This window comes from Leuresthes tenuis, unplaced genomic scaffold (assembly GCF_036924035.1).
Source record: "Leuresthes tenuis unplaced genomic scaffold, fLeuTen1.0.hap1 SCAF_9, whole genome shotgun sequence".
NCBI classification, from domain to species: Eukaryota; Metazoa; Chordata; class Actinopteri; order Atheriniformes; family Atherinopsidae; genus Leuresthes; species Leuresthes tenuis.
Window position 1 is genome coordinate 30,572,927 of NW_027325363.1, and position 19,668 is coordinate 30,592,594.

The window sequence follows — 19,668 nt, forward strand, 5'->3', positions numbered from 1 at the left end:
CCTTTAGGAAACACCTGACCATCCTTTATGAGAGAAAGGTGATCATTCTGTTCCACAGTTCCTTGTAGCTGCAGCTTTTATAACGACGCTCCATTATTTACATCCAGTACTAATTGTGACACATAAATATGAGGACAGGAGGATGAGAGTGAGCAGCCGGTGACAGCACTGTATTTACATTTTTATTACTTCTAATTTAAGATATTTAGTTTGTCAATAAAGTAACATTCTACATTATCTATAATATGATATGACATGACTTTCATGTAACAACATTATCAGATTACATCAGATGAAGTATCTAAAGCATATTTGAGTAGAATATTCATTGAACAGCACACATCACATCACAGCTGAGCGTCAGTATGGTCGTTTTTTCTGAGTCCTTAAGAATTTCTTTTTTTTCTGCCACCTTTACCTGACGTTCTTCCATGAGGTCAAGGAAAAAAGCTTTTGACAGTTTGACAGTTGGACCAGAGCCTAAGTCTCAAATCCCTAGCTGTCAGTGTCCACTCAGCAACAAGAATACAGTGCTACTACTGGCCCAGCCAACTTGATCGTACCACCGAAAGTAAAAGGCTGGAAAACAGGAAAATCTCAGCAATAGTCAAGTGAAATGTAGACATCAGGACAAAAGCGGAAGTTATGCCTTTTACTTCTAAAATAAAATGTTGTGTATTTTTAATTTATTTATTCCCAAATTGGGATGGCAACCCAGCAATGGCGAGCCACTTTGTTAATTCAACTTTCAGATGCTGTACTTACTAGCCTTTGACCAGCCATTTAGATACATGTGGACTATACCAAATATAACGTATCTGTGCATATGAGACATTTAATAAACCTTACAATCTTTTGCATAGTACAAACAACCTGACTGCAAACATGAATACATCCTTAAGTTTGGTTTGTCACCTGATTACAGTTTTGAACAGATAGTGCCCTGATAATGTTTCCTGCTGCAGTGCAAAAATGTCTAGAAAAGAGGCGATCAAACAAAAACTCAGGGAGCTCCATGTTGGTGCAAAAGGCAGCAGGTCCCAGCTGGGCTGGGTGAGGAGAAGCACAACAACAGGAATAACATTTAAAAGTAAGCGGAATTTCTTTAAACTGTGTATTGTCTAATTTCGGTTCTAATATTTGGTATGGACGTACTGTACTGTTTTGGAGGTACACAAGTTGGTAATATTTGCTTATAAGATATAAGATATCTGAGATATCATGTTTTAAAGTATAGTTCTTTATGGCCTTTTTAACTTTAGGCACCTCCAATCTGAAGGACTCCATGGCCTTGTTTGGTTTGTGGCTTCAATGATTTTCTGTATATTATTTAATGTATGACTAATGATTTAGATATTCATCTTTATAACAGACATTTTTACGGCTACCGTGCTGTATATAATTTGCTGTAAAACGTGTTTGCGTCCGTCTATTAGTATATTTTGCCATAAAAAAGGTACACAATCGTCAGAACTTTTTTGTTGAAAGTGCAGACCGGAAGTTGTCTGTGTGATAGAGGCATACTGACGTTTGTAAGTCACATGATTCTGTAACCTGGAGAGTTATTCGGAAGACCAACACAGGACAGTAATGGCAACATGTGGACTACCTGCCGGCTTTTAGATGACTTTTTAGGAACTCCCACCGTCAGTATGTAGGCTGGATGGCTTTTTGGTGGTTTTATTTCGCACTGGAAGCACTTGTTATCCGTTTGTCATGTAGCTGGTGGAGAAGAGGCTGAAGCAAGTTGACAATCAAGACACAACCGCAGTTGCACTTTAAAAAAAAATCTCGTGTAACATTTATTGCTGACTACTGAGAAACAGCCGGATTTCCACAGTAAAGCTGTGCTGAGAGCTCGGCCTGTCACTTTTTAAAGTTGTGGGTCCTGACGGACGGCAGGATTCACGATGACAGAGAGGACCCCTCTCCTCCACTACCGCCTCCTCTCCAGCGTTAATGAGTCCGAGCAGCGGTCCCCTCCGGCCAGCCAGGCCCCGGAGCAGCGCCCGGCCAGCCCGGGGCCGAGGTCTGCCCAGCAGCAGCCGAAGAAACTCTCCATCTTCTTCGGTGTGGTGATCCCGACCCTGCTGTCAATGTTCAGCGTGGTGCTGTTCCTCAGAATCGGTAAATGCTCATGATGACAGACGTCAGCTCAAATTACTGCACAGCTTTTCTAAGAAAACACTCCACATTTCAGATTGTAGTGTTGTGCTGTTCTTTAGTGAAACGTGAGAGTACATTGAATTGAGGGAGAGTTTTTATTTGGAGAAATCGGAAGCTAAAATGAAAAGAGTCATTGGTCTTTGCGAAAAAAGTAATTGCACAGGAATGACCTCCTGAGGAAGCCTCTGACTGAACACATTTAGTTGTTATGTGGAAGGTGAGCAGCATTGCTCATGACGGGACGTTGCTCATATAACAGATTGTTTGATCTACGTGGGGTGGTTGAAGATTAACGTGGGCATGCGTACAATATACCAGTTCAACTGATCTCAGTACCATCTTTTCAAACAGCTGAAGTTTTCTGTCTGCAGAGCAACTGACAGCACCAGTGACCACTGTAAATAAGTAAAATGTAAAATGCTTGTCAGCACTCAGGAGCAACTTGGTCTTATTGTTTTGTTCAGGCACACCTGACAGTGGAGGGGCTCCCAAAACCTTTAGATTAGTTCAAAAAACGCTAATCAAACTGAAGCCACTGCCGTCTCAGCCAGGAAATCCCTTTTTAGACTTTCACCCCTGATTAATTTCACTGCAGTTTTTTACATTTTCTCATTCATTCATTTCTAAAAAGTGGTACAAGACTGGAGAGCAGATGAATAACACAGGGGCTTTTATAGGTAATAAGCACATTACTGTGTAAGTAATCTTAGATTACCTGCACTTTGAAATGAGCTTCTATAGTTGTTTCAAGTGTCTGGAAGCTTTGCTTCACATGCTTCTTTTAGGTTGAGGTGGAAACTGTCACATAATGGCGTGGAATGATGCTCTTCATGTTGTTCGGTTGGGCTCATAATATTTTATTTACACAACATAAAGAGTGCAAGGAACAGTTTACTTATTGTGTGGTAAAAAGATGTAACTGTCTGGTTACGTCAGGTCAGAGCCTTCAAGGTTTTATTGTTGAGGCAGGTCTCTCATTGGGATCAATAGGATAAAAGTTCTCTTTTCTAAGTAATCAAAGTAAGCTTGTAATCACAATAGCTCATGGAAGCCATATTGCCACAGATATCATCTTTTCAACCTCTGTTTCAGTTATTAGTTAGTGCTGTGCTTGTTTTTCTCCCCCCGTTTTTTTCCTGCTGCTTGCAGATGTTTTTTTCCCTCTATCTTCTGCCCTCCCACCCCCCTTCACGGTCTCGTGAGTTGTCAGCTGCTGGGCAGTGGACACACACGGCAAACACACATGAATGCACTTGACTCACGTGGTCACATAGCTATAGGTGCGAGACTACTACTATTACACTGCTGTTTTCACACTCAAACATGTTGGACTGCACAGGAACCAGCAGTGGTGTTAATGTGGAAGTGAAACTGCCGATCCCGTCATTAAAAGAAGCAGACAGGAACTGATCAAAGATAAATTTATCCAGCTAAAGATCTCAGGAGAAGAATGTGGTTATAAATGTTGAAAATGTGTAAAGGGACTTTCACATACACAGGACTTCCTTGAAAGTGTGTGAGATGTTACTAATTTTTCGCTCCCACAGTTATAAGGAAAAATGGGTTAAAAAAAGTTTTACTTTGAGCTGCTTTATCTGCTTAAAACACATCCTGAGTGCATGGATATGTGTTTGCCCTATTGGGATTTTTCAGCTTTTTGATCAGAGAGTTCCTTTTTTTTTTAAAAAGTCCAGTGTGCAGTTTGTTTTTGACATCAGGTGGCATACATTGTAGACAACAACTAGCTACAAAAAAAAGTACCCTCCACTTCATGCCTTCCGATTCCAAGTGTGTAGAGAAAACAGGTGGCCTTAAGAAAAACACTAAAGAGTTTCTGTATGGTTTGTGACTTCTGAGCTGCTGTAGAAACATGGTGGAGCAACATGGCAGAGAGTGATATAGACGGGTTTCTGTGCAACATCATCAGAGGTGAGCACATAACCAGGGGCCGGAAAGCAACACCTAGTTTGTCTGGCAGAGATGGTAAACTTTACCAATCATTTCAAAGATGGATGGAATTTGTTCAAAATTCGCAGAGGATCGCAGAAGATAGTGGATCAAGACCAGCAAAGTCTGTGCTGTGCTCACGCAGTGTCTGAAAAATGCAAAACTCTGATCCCGTGTCATGAGACTCATTTCTTAAAACTGCAGAGAGAACATGAATTTAAGCATAATGATTTATCAGTGACACTGGCTGGAACTGCACATTGTTAGTCTGGACCTTGCTGTTATATAAATAAATCCACCATCTTGGACTTGGCTATACATTCTATAGTGTCAGTAAAGGAATCTTGACTCAAATATGCTTAGAAGTCAAGATCGCCACACTGTTCCTGACAATGATGTTTTGAAGTGTCATGTAAATATGTCATTTCTGTTAAATGTGGCAGGTTGTAAAGTATCACTTATCGTAAATATTGTTAATATTGAGCCCAGTGAAAGTAACGTTATCACCATGCTGCTGATAAGGAAGGCCCAACTCAATCAATACTGAAGAATCTGTAGATTGTTCAGAACTATTGTCAGCTTACATTTTCCACAAGTCTGTATTGCAACTATATTTAATTACAGAGTGAACATGAATTTACAAACAATGTAAATGTCTGTTAAAGAAGGTAATTACAAACTTATGACCGCAAACTGTGGTTTTTGCCCCCTTGATGTGTGCATCCAGTATGTTTGCAAGAAACCTGACTATAGTATGTTCAGAGGTTAAGAAAACACAATTTTAATATTTTCACATTATTCTGAAGAAATGGAAATATTATGTTATGAAATCTTCTATTTGTGCCAATAGATCGCTTTACACGTTACAAACTGGAACTGTATAGCTACTTTAGACCACAGATATCACTGTTAAAGTACGGATGAAATGTTGTGATGAGCCACAGACAGTTGCTATAGTTTTGAAATCTTTGAGTATTTACAGAAATATTGTTTACAAGGAAAGTATGGATTGCTTTCTGTTACACACACTTTAGTGGTTTGATCTGGAAACACATTTACATGTAACTGGAAAATAAACAATTGTTATGACAGTCCAACCGAAACCAGACTTTTTTTATTGCATATAAACATATTAATCCTACTGAAATTGTACAAAACTGAGCTCCTCAAAGTGGGACTAACACACCCTGATGATGTGGTTGAGGATTGAATCACTCCTGCATGTAAACAAACCATATTTTTAATCTTTTGGTGAAAAACAGTAAAGTGTAAGCGTATATCAATCCAGCTGAACTCCCCATAAAACTGCTCTCGTTCACATATTTTTCTGTTTCTTTTGTCTGGAACTGAAAATCAGTCCATTCACTTAAAGAATTTCCAGACTGTCGCTCTGCTCTAATAAAATCCTGATTTTATAACTGCAGCTTCATCTGATAGAATCACCATTCAAGTACCGTATTTTCTGCACTATAAGGCGCACCTAAAAGCCTTAAATTTTCACAAAAAACGGCCGTGCACCATATAATCCGGTGCGCTTTATGAGTGCACTGGATTCCAAAATCTGTCACGGATACCGCCATTTTGAATTTACCGCAGGGAGCGCCGAGCGTTCATCGGGGCATTAATTCCTCTTCACATCACTCACCGCTCTCCCTTTGTGCCGCTCACCACCACGTTCACTTTTGCTGCGCCTCTTCGCTCTCGTACATTGGAAATGAATGGCAACTGACCACTTCCGTTGCTCGCTTTGCATTCGGTGTGAATCCAGGGTCAGGCAGATCCCAGCCATTCAGTCTGAATGGGGTGAAGATTGTATCGAGCTCGTACTTAGCGATTGAATCGTGTCATCATTAATGCTTTTGCCCATGTCCCAGTGAGTGCCTGTTCTTCAGTCTGAGATGGGTGATGCAGACAGATGTCCAGTTTATAAGTTTATAAGTGTAAAAACCACTGACGATGTTGTCCTTTTTTTTAAAAAAAAATTTTCCCCCTTGTCCTGTTCAGCATTATGGCAGCAGAATTGTAGTCTGAATACCTTTGATGCCAAACAGATTTGCTTTGCCAAGGGAAGTTTTATAAATGTAAAGCTCCCCTTGATGCCCATTTATTTATTTCTGTTGACAATATATGACATGTAATAGAACTGAACCGGACCGGGGGACAAGGAAAGAAGAAGAGGAAAGAAGAGGAAACGGAACAAAAATAGAAACAAAAACCAGACAACCAGCTGCTACACCTGTAAAAAACAAAACAGACAACAATCCATGTCCTCTGAGGGGAATCCAGCCTTAGCGCCACCAGGAGCACCTGAAAGCAGACAAGCAGAGAAAAAACAAACACACAAACAAACAAAAACAAGCACAAGAAGCGGTAATCGCATACAACACAGCTGTGGATATAGATGACCTGAGACGACATGATAATGCATCAACTGCTTAGCGAGCATGCTACTGGGCTAATAAATGTGTGTGTGTGTGTGTGTGTGTGTGAACATGCAACACCCACGACACAGGTCCTACATGATAACCGTGCTTTGTTATGAGTGTATAAGTGTACAGGGCCACAATCCACAGCACCCCCCAAGCAATCAGAAGCAGGCAGAGAGGGCCACAAGACCCAGGCCACCAGCAGCCCCCACGGAGCACAGAACCCAGGAAGCCCACCGCAGGGGCAACCACGCATCCACCCAGAAGACTGCAGAGGAAGCTCCCGGAAAGAGCCCCCATAAGCATAGGGCAGCAGCCCACCGACCCCGCCAGGCCCCAGCCGCCCAGACACGGGCCGTGCGCTGGACCCGGGCCCCAGGAGCCCAAGTGCCCCCAAACCCCCCGGCAGAGGCCCCACCCAATACCCAGGAGGGCCAAGCGCCCCAGACAGCCACACAGTGGGTCAGCGCCTGCCCCAGCGCCCCTGGCCAAGTGCCCTGGGAGTCAAGACGTGCCCACAGGTGGGTGAAGTCGCGAGCAGCGGGGAGAGGCAACGCCGCCCCCCCATCGGGAGAAGCACAGGCAGGCCAGGCGACAGCAAGTCCCAGATCCAGGCCCAATCATTACCACACACACTTTCACGTCCCATACATCCACACGTCCTCCCTCCCTCGACTCCGCTGGGGTGTAGTGCAGCGGGCACACCAGGGGGCCAGCAGCCCCCCAGCCACCACGATGTTGTCCTTGACCGTCGGACCATTTCCCGCTGACACAGGGACGTAATACATACACTACGTGTGCTGGCAGCGATAAACCAATCACAGAACATTAGGTAATACGTACGCCTTATAATCAGGTGCGCCTTATGTGTGGGTTAAGTACAGAAATAGACCCCATAATTGAGGGTGCACTTTATAATCAGGTGAGCCTTATAGTGCGGAAAATACGGTAACTTAAAGACAGCGTCTGTGAATTCAGCCATACTTACATGTACCATGATCTCCCACAGTGGTTCAAGTTAGAAGCAGCAGAATGTCTGGAACTTTTCTCACACAGTTCACAGCATCAGACAAACTTCAGTTAATACATATATTCTGCTCCTGTGCATGATTACGCCCGTGTTTGTCAAACTGAGTTATTGTGCTACTTTGAGTGCCCCACAATCTCCTGAACTGTGTGTGTCTGTACATTTCATACTTTTTCCCCACTTGTGGTTATTCTGATACTGACTTTATCTTCTTCTGTGCACTGGTTTCTTCTGTTAATTCCAGGTTAAAGACAGTAACAGGAACATAGAGCATGTGCACATAGCCTTGGCTAGTTTCCCATTTACCATATACATGCAGGAGTAATTAAACTCCTAACCACGTTATGTGGGTAGGTGAGTCTAATGGTGATTTAGTATAGTTTCAGTCAGACAAATATGTTTACCAGTTTTAAAAGTCTGGTATTAGTTGTACTAACACAAGAATTCGTGTAAATGTGTTTTAACTGTTTGTGTTTTGTCTCACTAGGATTTGTCGTGGGACAGTCTGGATTATACCAAGCTATCGCCATGTTCTTGGTGGCCTACTTCATTATCTGCATGACTGTGCTGTCAATCTGTGCCATCTCCACCAATGGAGCCCTGGATGCGGGAGGAGCCTATTGTATCCATCACACACACACACACACACACACACACACACACACACACGTCCTTTTAATGCATTTAAACCAACCCGTGCGTCGGAAGTGCGTCAGTGTGTTATTGTGAATAATTTCTTCAGTAGCGTGTCTGTGCATAAAACTCACCCTGAAAGCAGACGCCAGCGGGCTTCCAGTGAAGAAGGTGCGAAGCAAATTCAAGAGCGAGTCGCAACAATTTCACGCATAAATCTCAATAACCGCACACTGGTCTCTCTGAAAGCAAGGAGCCAGGCAGCTCATTCAGATCTGCGTGCTTTTGCATCCTCCAACTGAATGTGAGAACTGACAAAACTCTTGAAATGGTTTGTCATTTGCTTAAAAAGCATTTCACAACCACACCAGCGCTTATAAACTGGAATCCTCATCTCACCTAAGTCCACTTAAAACCTCATAGACTTGGCTTATTAGTTTATTCATTTCTAATGCAGAATGTTTTAACGGAACTCAATGAACAACGATTTTACGCAGTCACTGTACCCCACGTTTTCTTTTTTACTACCAGAAGTGTCAGTGCGAGACAAAGCCCGCCTTTGGTGAGGATCTAACATGTTGAGTCGTAAAAAATTTGCAGTTAATGGGCAAGTTCATGACTCCTAACATTTTTTTGCTTGGACATTTTTTATGGTATAGGTTTTGTGGATAAAATATTATGACTGTGAGGACAGTTACTTGATTGTATTTGAACAATTCAGTCATGATCATATCCCTGTTTTGAATCCAATAAGTTGACATTTATTCAGTCTGTTCGAAAATTAGCTTAAAAGATTTCAAATACATTTTGATATGTTTTTCAACATATCTAAGGTTATCTTTATGTACTGATAAAATTAAGCTTTTACGCATGCTGAAGTCTGTTTAATGAGGTTGAATAGCTGGCTTGAGCCCAGTGACACTTTGCATAAATTAAAAAAAAAAATACAACGGTAACTAACTTGGTCTTCTGGCACCCATTCAGTTCAGTTTTATTGATATAGCGCCAAATTACAACGAATGTCATCTCAAGGCACTTCAAAGATACAGTCCAGTTCAAGCCAGTTAGAATCCAATTCACTCTAATACAACCATAATCCAATCATATCCAATTAATTAAATTCTAAATTAGTCCAATTCATACATACAAAGCCAATTGAAAAATCAGTAGCGTAGCTAAGGAAACCAACAGATTGTAACGAAACTTCTCTTCAATCCAATCTCCCGTTCTGAGTGTGTACAAGATGTCAGTGGAAAGAAAAAACTCCCTTTTAACAGGAAGAAACCTCCATCAGAACCAGGGAGGGCGGCCATCTGCCCTGATCAGCTGCGGGTTGAGAGGACAGGAGAGACGGGACAATAAACACCATAATACCAGACCAGGGATACCTACTGAGAAAGAGAAGCATAAGTTAATGACAACAATAATGTCCCATGTACATGGAGAGTAAAGAAGGCAGAGTGGGGAGAGGTGCTTTGTGGGAGGTCCTCCAGCAGTCTAGGCCTATAGCAGCATAACTATGGGATGTTTCAGGGTCACCTTGGCCATCCGTAACTATAAACTTTGTCAAAAAGGAAAGTTTTAAACCTAATCTTAAAGGTAGAGAGGGTGTCTGCTTCCTGAACCCAAACTGGCAGCTGGTTCCACAGAGAGGGGCCTGATAACTGAAGGCTCTGTCTCCCATTCTACTTTTAGAAACTCTGGGAACCACAAGTAGACCTGCAGTCTGAGAGCAAAGTGCTCTGTTGGGAAAATATCCAACTATTATATATTTATGGTATGATGGAGTTTGATCAGAATTTTAGATTATATAATGAATTTAACAGGGAGCCAATGAGAGGGAGCTAAAACTGGAGAAATATGATCTCTCCTGTTAGTTCTCATCAGAACTCTGGCTGCAACATTTGAATTAGCTGGAGGCTTTTCAGAGAATTTCTGGGACAGCCCAATAATAAAAAAATTACAGTAGTCCAGTCTTGAAGTAACAAATGCATGGAGCATTTTTTCTGCATCATTCTGAGACAGAATTTTCCTAATTTGGCAATATTATGAAGGTGAAAGAAGGCGGTCCTAGAAACCTGTTTTATATGTGCATCAAATGATAAATTCTGGACAAAAATAACTCCAAAGTTCCTCACTGTTGTACTAGAAGTCAAGTAAATACCATCTAGAGTAACTATAAAGCTTGACAGTTTTCCCGTGAAATGCTCAGATCCAAAGGCAAAAAGCTCATAGTCTAACTAATTGGTTTAATCTGATTTCATAGATGAGTACAGCTGAGTATCATCAGCATAGCAATGAAAATTTAACCCATGCTATCTAATGAGATTACCTCATGGAAGCATGTATAAAGTAAAAATTATCGGTCCAAGCAGAGAACCTTGTGAAACTCCATGACTTACTCTGGTGTGCGAGGAAGCTTCTTTGTTTCCAGAAACAAACAGGAATATATCGGATAAATATGACTTAAACCAGACTAATGCAGTTCCTTTAATCCCAATAACACGTTGAAGTCTCTAATAGATTGCTGTGATCGATCGTATCAAATGCAGCACTAAGATCCAACAGGACAACCACAGAAACAAGTCCGCTATCAGAAGCTAAGAGGAGATCATTGGTAACTTTCACCAATGCTGTTTGTGTGCTATGATGCACTCTGAATCCTAACTGAAACGGTTCAAACAGGGTTTTCTTGTGTAAATGATCAGAAAGTTGAGCTGCAACAAAGAACTTTACTTAACAACATGAAAGGGAGACTGGATTTAGGTCAATCATTAGCTAACACTCCTGAATCAAGAGTAGGTGTAAAGATTTAATTACAACAACCTTAAAACTCTGAGGTACATAGCCTGTTAACAAAGACAAATTGATCAAATCTAACATGGAAGTGTTGATTAAGGGGAAAACCTCCTTGAACAGTGGTTGGTATTGGGTCTAAAATACAAGTTGATGGTTTAGAAGAGACTATTACTGTTGTTAGCTCAGAGAGATCACCTGGGCAGAGACAGTCTAAATACAAATCAGGTTCTGAAGATACTTCTAAAGCTGCTGTAATTGATGATACATCAGTGATAATAAATGGAAGGATTCCATGAATCTTCTTTCTAAAAGAAACAATTTTATTGGTAAAGAAGCTCATTAAATCATCACTGCTGAACATGAACAAGGAATACATGTCTTAACAGAGCTCGGACTCTTAAGTCAGTCTGACAGTGCTGAAAAGAAAGCTGGGATTGTTGTTATTCTCGCTTATCAGTGATGAATAGTAAGTAGTTCCATCTTTGCAAAGGGCTTTTTTATTTGTTCCTAAACTATCTTTCCAGATTGTGATTTTTTTTTATAAAAAAGTAAAATGCCGTTATATTTTCAACTTTCTTGCATTCTGCTTTAAGGTATGCAGCTGTGAATTATACCAAGGAGCCAGCTTCTTCTGACTGATCGCCTTTATTTTCAGAGGGGCAACATTGTCTAATGTTGTATGCATTGAAATTGTAGTGCTGTTAACAAGATAATCAAATTCTGCAGTAGTAAAATTTAGGTAGCTGTCCACTGTTGTTGCACATGGCAGTGAAGAAAATGATAAGGGAGCCCATAAAGCTTTTATATTGATATTTGAACAGCTGGGAAAGTACTCTCTCTATTTCATGTGCTTATAGTAAGTTAAGCACTTTGAAGACCAAGGATGGTGACATGAGCAAATCTCCCAAAATGTCAAATTATTCCTTCTTTTCGTTCAGTACCTTAAATGCATTTTTAATTTTTACTTTTAATACAAGCTTTGTAAATGTTTTTCAGAAATGGCCTCTCATCACTGTTGAATGGAAATACACACACAATGTACCCAACAATACAAGTGTACTTTTCCCTAACAACTTTACTCTCAGACATGATCAGCAGAGCATTGGGTCCAGAGTTTGGAGGCAGCATCGGTCTCATGTTCTTCCTGGCTAATGTGTGTGGCAGTGCGCTCTATGTGCTGGGGCTGGTTGAAGCCATTGTGGACACATTTGGAGTACCAGAAGGTAATTCAAAGGTTGACATTAAATTGACTGAATTCACAACGAGGGACACAATAAAAAAAAAAAAGTACAACTTTTTTTTTTAAACTTCTTGCAGTGATTCAGGTAAAAAGAAAAATACCATTCTGATATTTGTAAATGAAAATTTGAAAGCCTGCAGTTACTGTGGCTTCACACACAGCTGGAACAGGTGTGGGGTTTCATCATGGCCCTTCACCATCAAAGGAAATATTGACTGCTATGATGTCATCAGAATAATGATAAGTAATAATAATAATTTTAGCAATAATTGTTGATGACTAAAAACCCTCTTTGTTGTCTTAGAGTGAAGCTGAACTAATTCGAATGGACTGAAGTGGAAAAATGTATTTCTTTGTTGTTGTATTGAATACCTTTCTGGCAATACATCAAATAAAAAAACAAAACATTTTTTGTTTAAAAAGTCTGAAGAACAAATAGACTTCATTTCATCGAAGTTTGATTTTCTAGACTTTTTACATTTAACATATTTAACGTAACATTTTTTAATTCTTTTTTGTTTTTAAATGATGGTGATGGGGTTTTCTGAGTCAGAGGAAGCAGGAGCAAATAGGTTAAAAATGGTCATGGTATGTCAAGGAAACATTAACAAATATATGGAATGGTGGCAATATCAGATGGGCTACTGCCATACTGCGAAGATGTGAGGTGGGAATATACAGCTGGATACAGGACATGTCAGAGCTTTTACTCTTTTTTTATACCTTCTCATATTCACATTCTCTGCTCTAACGGTATGCCCTTGAACAGATTCTTGCATTGTTTAATATAAGACACTTCAACACTGTAATATGTTACTCACATTTCACTATCTTCTCAGATGCAACTGTGGCCACTTCTCCATACCAGATCCTTCCATCAGGCTATTGGTGGTCTCTGCTCTATGCCACTGGCGTTGCCCTGCTGTGCCTTCTGGTGTGCCTTGTGGGAGCCCACATCTATGCCAAGGCCACCTTCATCATCTTCCTGGTGGTTATGTTTGTCCTGGGCACCATCTTCATCAGCTTCTTTGCTGTACGGCCTCGAACCATCCTACTGCCGAGCATCAGTTCATTCAACCCTGCGTCCAATGGAACATTTTCCACCACAGCAAATTTTACTGGCTTCAAATTGGACACTCTGCTTGGGAACCTGTGGGGTAAGCTGGAAGAGTGCTCATACCAAGTCTGTTTGGATTGTCTTATTTGATTTTGGCTCCATTTGTTTACATGTGTTCATTTTAGCCGTTGGCATCAATACAGCTCAAATGTAGGGGAGGGGCCGTTTGGAGTCTATCCCAGCTGCCTGGAGGCAGGAGGCAGGAGGCAGGGTACACCCTGGACAGGTCGTCAGTCCATCACAGGGCCACTCAGAAACAAACGTGACAAACAGCCATGTACACTCCCACTAATTAACTCAACATGCATGTTTTTGGACTGTCGGAGGAAGCCGGGGGACAATATGAACCCACACATGCACAGTGAGAACATGCAAACTCCACACAGAAAGAACCAGCTGAGATTAGAAGCAGAGACCTTCTTGCTGTGCAGCCCATTTTGTTTATCCAACCTCTGATTAATTGGCAACTATGGGGCATAGTTGTTGTTTCAAAAGGCTATTAAAGTAACTTTTTTTTACACATGTAATTATGAAAAAGAAGGAAACTAATTGAAGTTCTGTTCATTCAGTACCCCTTGGAGTTATCAGAAACATGTCAGCTCAGCTGAAGGACTAAAAACAGGGTAAGAGTTAGACAGATGTAGGACTCTGATCAATGGCAGAGAATATTAACCTGAACATGAGTCATTCAGAGGCTGAAAGAACTTCCTTCACTATCATATCGATCATATTCTTTCTGTCAATTCTTAAAGGATGTCACAATTTTCAGAGCAAGTAAGTAGCGAAACATACAATCATTTCAGCTGCTTCATATTTACAAACATTTATGGATTTACTTCATGCTTACAAACTGCAGCGGAGCAGCTAGAAATCACGAGCGTCCCATTTTATACAGTTGACTGTTCAGAGGTTGACACTGACCATCAGGAGTCAGAGCTGCGGGACATGATCCATGAAAATCTGACCGAGCACTCCACTCTGTGTGCAGGGATTTATGTTCAAGCACATGATTGCTGAGCTAACTGCTGCTACTCTGGCATGCACACGTGAAAACTATTACACACACACAAGCTTTGAATAATCCCGATTTGACTTATACATGCACAAGCAGCAGGTGCACTTAAAATAAGAAGTGTGACTGTATGATTTGAATGATCGTTGTGAATATTTAACAAACAGAAAAGGTGAATTGTGTTTTGTTAAACCCTGAATCCCTGAAGCGAAGGAAGTTTCAGTCCCCTACAGTAAACTTAAATAATTATTAAAAAAAAATTTCAAAAGAAAGAATTGCAGAAAGTATTGATTGAATTAGCTGAAGTCAAATAGTTCTCCATGATCTAAGTTACACAGGTTTGTGGATAGTGATGAGACGTTTTTCCCTGTTTGCGGAGCCTGTGGCTCAGATTGCTGAACCTCACGTTGGCCCAGATGGGCTCAAAGGTTTGTGAGTAATACGATTTAAGAAATATGACCATTGTATAAATTAAACGAAAATTCTTCAAGATTATTCTCTTTTCACATGAATAATAGGAGATACAGTCAAGTTTGAATGGGGCTTTTTAAAATGCTTGGGTGGACATAAGCATCACATTAATTTATCCATATTCAGTGCTAGAAAGATGTCGTCATAGTGGTTATAAACGATGAAGGGATGTAAATGAATGACATTTTTTTTTATATATGGTTAAGGTTTATTCCTGACACCCAAGCAGAGGTTGCCAAGGTAGTTAAACAGCCTGATGAGATTCGCCCTTAGTGCTGAAGGATCTGGACATTGTGGGCTGTCTTGGCTGACAAGCCTCCTCAATGTCATATGGAGGTCTGGGACAACACCTGTGGAGTGGCACACAGCAGAGGTGGTTCCCATTTTTAAGGGGCAGACTCAGAGCTCGCTGAAGGGATTATATATCCCTTTGGTGTGGGAACACCTTGGGATCCCCCAGGAGGAGCTGGAGAGTGTCGGTTAGGAGAGGGATGTCAGGGTTTCCCTTCTTGACCTCGGATAAGGGGAAAATAATGGGTGGTTGGATGGATTTATTCCTGAACCGTTGACTAGATGACTTGCTGACCAAACTTGTCATTTTATTTCTCTCGTGCTGCTTAAAATAACATAAATTAGCTGCAATATGTTAGTTTGGTGCCTGTCAAACATGACATGACTGTTGTAGATTCCTCCTGTTATTGTTGCAGAGACACTCGCATGCACTCACACAGCAAAATAAACAAAATTTCATAATAACAATATGGAATAAAAAGAATGTGTGTCTAAATGTGTGTGTGAATGATACTTGTGTTGTGAAGAGCTTTTTAAATGCAGTCCATTTACCTTTTGCCCTTACTGTAATAGAAAATATTTCCAATTATAAACATTAAATATCATGACAGTGTATTTTTTTATTTGCTAATTGTTGTGTTTACACAAATTAGGATGGAGTGACTCAAGGCTGTAAAATTGAATTTTTTTAAACTAAATCCTGTGACTGAGTCAGACTCTAAACAACAAAAGATTGGAAGAGATGGAATTTTTCAGATGATATTGAATTTTGGTGTGTGCACAGGTGCAAAAGAGTGTCTGTCAGCAAACCATATTAAACTTCCTGTTGTGTGAATAATGATACTTATCAAAGAACGCCTATAGTGACCTGTATTGTCTGTCCACAGCTGACTACACTTTAGATTACACAACAAGAAAAATGATGACCTTTGCCACTGTTTTCGCTGTGATGTTTAATGGCTGCACCGGCATCATGGCAGGTTCTAACATGTCAGGTAGGTATGGGAGGCTTTTGTGTGAGCTAATGATGGGACATATCTTTACTATAAGATGATAAGAGTAAAACCCTGCCTTATCCACTAGGTGAGCTGAAGAATCCCAGCTACTCCATCCCCCGTGGCACCATCACAGCTGTCATCTTCACCTTCATCATCTACAACCTGCTCAGCGTTCTCGTGGCCTGCTCCTGTGATCGGTCTGTAACAATCCCATGTTTTCATTTTATTCCATTTTCACAGGTCGCTTGGTTTTATGTTACTTGCTGTAATGCATTCAGTTAAATGACTGTCATCCACATGGAAACTAAAAGCAGTGAAAGAAGCTATGAGTGGACATGAATCTCCACATATCCCAGACAGTTGATGTTAAAATGTTTTGTGTTCAGCAGATTAAATCTAGTGTTCAAACACTCTTGAATATTGCAGACAGGGTTAATTTTCTGCTTCACCAAACAGACTGAAATAGTAGAGAAAGATCGTTTTAAAAGCATTTATTCCGACGGACTGTTATCTGGTACTAGCTGTTAATATAATTAAAATGCACATGTGATGTAAATGATCTGGACAAAATAATGGAAACATCTACTTTGACTATTTATGCATAAATAAGCAGTGAGTCGTTGCCTTTGTTAAGTTTTGTTTTATTTTCATTACTCGGTATGTTTGGACTTGTCTAGGATTGTACTGTACAGTGCAGCTTAAGTGTCGACACTGTCCACGTAGCAAGTAGACGTTCCTTAAGTTCTAAGGTTCAGCTTATCAGGACATAATAAAAAGCATTGGCTTATGCACAGCTCTCTTAAGGTGCCACCACAGCATCTCAATCAGGTTGAGGTCTGGACTTTGACTGGAGCATTGCAACACCTTGATTCTTTTCTTTTTCAGACATTCTGTTGTAGATTTGATGCTGTGTGGGATCATTGTCCAGTTGATGACCCAGTTTCAGCCAAGCTTTAGCTGTCAGACAGATGACCTCCCATTTGACTCTAGAACACGTTGGTATACAGAGGAGTTCATGGTGGACTCAATGACTGCAAGGTGCCCAGGTCCTGTGGCTGCAGAACAAGCCCATATCATCTGCCCTCCACCACCGTGCTTGACCGTTGGTGTGGGGTGTTTGTGCTGATATGCTGTGTTCGTTTTCTCCAAAGGCGCAGCTGTGCATTATGACCAAACATCTCCACTTTGGTCTTCTCTGTCTAAAGGACATTGTTCCTGAAGTCTTGTGGTTTGCTGCAAACCTAAGCTGTGCTGCTCTGATGTTCTTTTTAGAAAGAAGAGGCTTTCTCTTGCAACCCTTCCAAACAAGTTCAGTCCTTTTCTAATTGCACTGTCATAAACTTTAACATTTAACATGCTAACTGAGGCCTGTAGAGTCTGAGATGTAGCTCTTTGTTTTTTTGCAGTTTCTCCAGAACCAGATAATCCTTTTATTATGTCCTAATTGGTAAAACCTCATAATTTAAAGAGGGTGTGTTTTCTTTTTTGTTGACTATGTATTTAGAAAAGGTAGAAGCAGTAAATGCTTCCCAATATGACAAATCAACAAAAATAGCATAAAGGAGACTGGCTTACAGTTGGCAATTGTTTAAGCAGGCATTCTTATTTTTGTGGTTTTCAATGTGAAATATTTAATTGTTGACTCACTTCTAACAATGAGGGACATTATTTTGATGTACTATATGTCTTCACTTCAGTCTTAAGATTAGAGCTGGTAATTCTTGAATTATTTGATGAAGTAGTTGGCATTTACTTTTTTTTCTATTTTCACTCTCCTTCCTCCTTCAAACCGTCTCTCTCTAACTGTCAGGTGCTGAGTGCCAGAGTTCAGTATTGATTTAGCTCTAAAGCGAGTGTTGCCAAGGTGCTAAACTGACATGACAGGGCTACAAAAGAGCATCGGAGATCAATATGGCTATCACTTACCCTGCTGCACCATCCACACACCTTCTCAGTGATAAGAAGTTTCCCAACACACTTTCTCTTCTTCTGAAGTGTTATGCGGCATATTTTTTTCCTTTGTAATCTCACATATGACTTAAGCTTTAAAGGGGCTTGCAAAGGTAAGAATTTCCCTATATTTGGCACCATCCATCATTCCCTCACTTCTAACCATTTCACCATAAACAACATGATGCTGCCACCACCGTGTTTCACCTTTGGGGTGGTGTTCTTGGGTTGATGAGGGTTTGTATCAGACATATTTTTCCTTTATGGCCAAGCTCAGAGGACACAGGGCAAAAACTGCACTTTGGAAACTGCTGTGTTTTGTTCCTGAACGCGTCTACAGTAACGACAAGCGGATGGAAAGCAACTTCAGAAAACAAGAAAGCAGCAGGTCTTACCGGCACGCTCACTCATTCACCGCAAACATTCCAGAGTGTTTGCAGGTGGGCCAACTCGTGAATACATCGACACACCCACTGATCTTGTGGAGTTTTCATAACAGCATGCTGGGTGCTATCAGCAATAAGTTGGACTGAATTACATAAGTTCATGTGTTGCAATAGCTACAGCAACTCAGCTGATGTTGAGGTGTGTAAAAACACCTTCGCTACAGAGTTAACATGTCAGTGAATAAATCAAATGGAAGGCCTGTTCCAGTAGGAGACATTTGGTGAGTTGGACAAGGAGAATAGTGCTGAAAAAGGCCCCTTCAGTTTACCTGACGCAGCAGTTGATGTCCTTAAAACAGAAAAATTGCTAATATTTCCTAACAAATAGTGTGGAGTGTGCAAATACAAATACACTTTCTGGCCGTCTGCTTAACTTTAACTGTAGCTGGTGTTTCTGCAGAAATCTCCTGAAAGACTACCGTAAAAAGCGTCCTGTTCAGAAGATTCTTGTTAAAGCAGGATGGTGTAAGGAACACAAGGGTGCAATAGAAAGTGAAACATTTTCAGCTCCTCTGGACTGACTGTTGGATTATGAAATTCAGAAGGCATAAGTTTGCGTGGTATAAAATTCTCTTTTGATAGTTACATACCCAAAGACAGTTGGTATGCTCCCTGTCTTATCTTCATCTTTCTTGGTGTCATTGGGTTTATTAAGGCTGACCACCGTTGAACTGATTGTTTATCAAGTTGAAGAAACTTTAAGAATTTCTCCGAAGCACATGGGAAAACTGAGATGTAAATGTAAATGGTAAATGGTAAATGGACTTGTACTTGTATAGCGCATTTCTAGTCTAACTGTAGCTTCACTACATGCTGCATTCACCCCACTCACACACATTCATACAGCACCTATTAAGATACTTAACTATGTGCTTTTTCTAATCATACACATTCATACCCCAGTGATACACTGTCTTGCCCAAGGACTCTTCGACTCTTGATGGGCAACTGCTCTTCCTCCTGAGCTACAGCTGCCCCACAGGTGTATGTGTTTGTTGTTATCCATGTAGGTTAGATGTCTGACTTGAAGTTTTTATTTTCATATGTGCTGATTGTTGTGAGAAAACTTGAAGAATAGTTATTCATTTCCCCTTAAACCAGTTACTTAAATTTGATTAAAAGTTGTAATCTGCTGTGTGCACATC

At 40.7% G+C, this 19,668-nt stretch overlaps 1 protein-coding gene across 1 annotated transcript in view; it reads left to right on the plus strand.

The window, feature by feature from the left end:
- The first annotated feature begins 1,563 nt into the window (after positions 1-1,563).
- Positions 1,564-19,668, plus strand: part of LOC140314695 (solute carrier family 12 member 9) — a 74,422-nt gene continuing 56,317 nt past the window's right edge. Inside the window, exons 1-6 of the mRNA XM_072393036.1 lie at positions 1,564-2,127; positions 8,054-8,188; positions 12,084-12,221; positions 13,078-13,395; positions 16,017-16,124; positions 16,213-16,324. Of these exons, the coding sequence (XP_072249137.1) occupies positions 1,911-2,127; positions 8,054-8,188; positions 12,084-12,221; positions 13,078-13,395; positions 16,017-16,124; positions 16,213-16,324 (1,028 nt within the window). The 5' untranslated portion in view covers positions 1,564-1,910. The remainder of the gene's footprint in view (positions 2,128-8,053; positions 8,189-12,083; positions 12,222-13,077; positions 13,396-16,016; positions 16,125-16,212; positions 16,325-19,668) is intronic.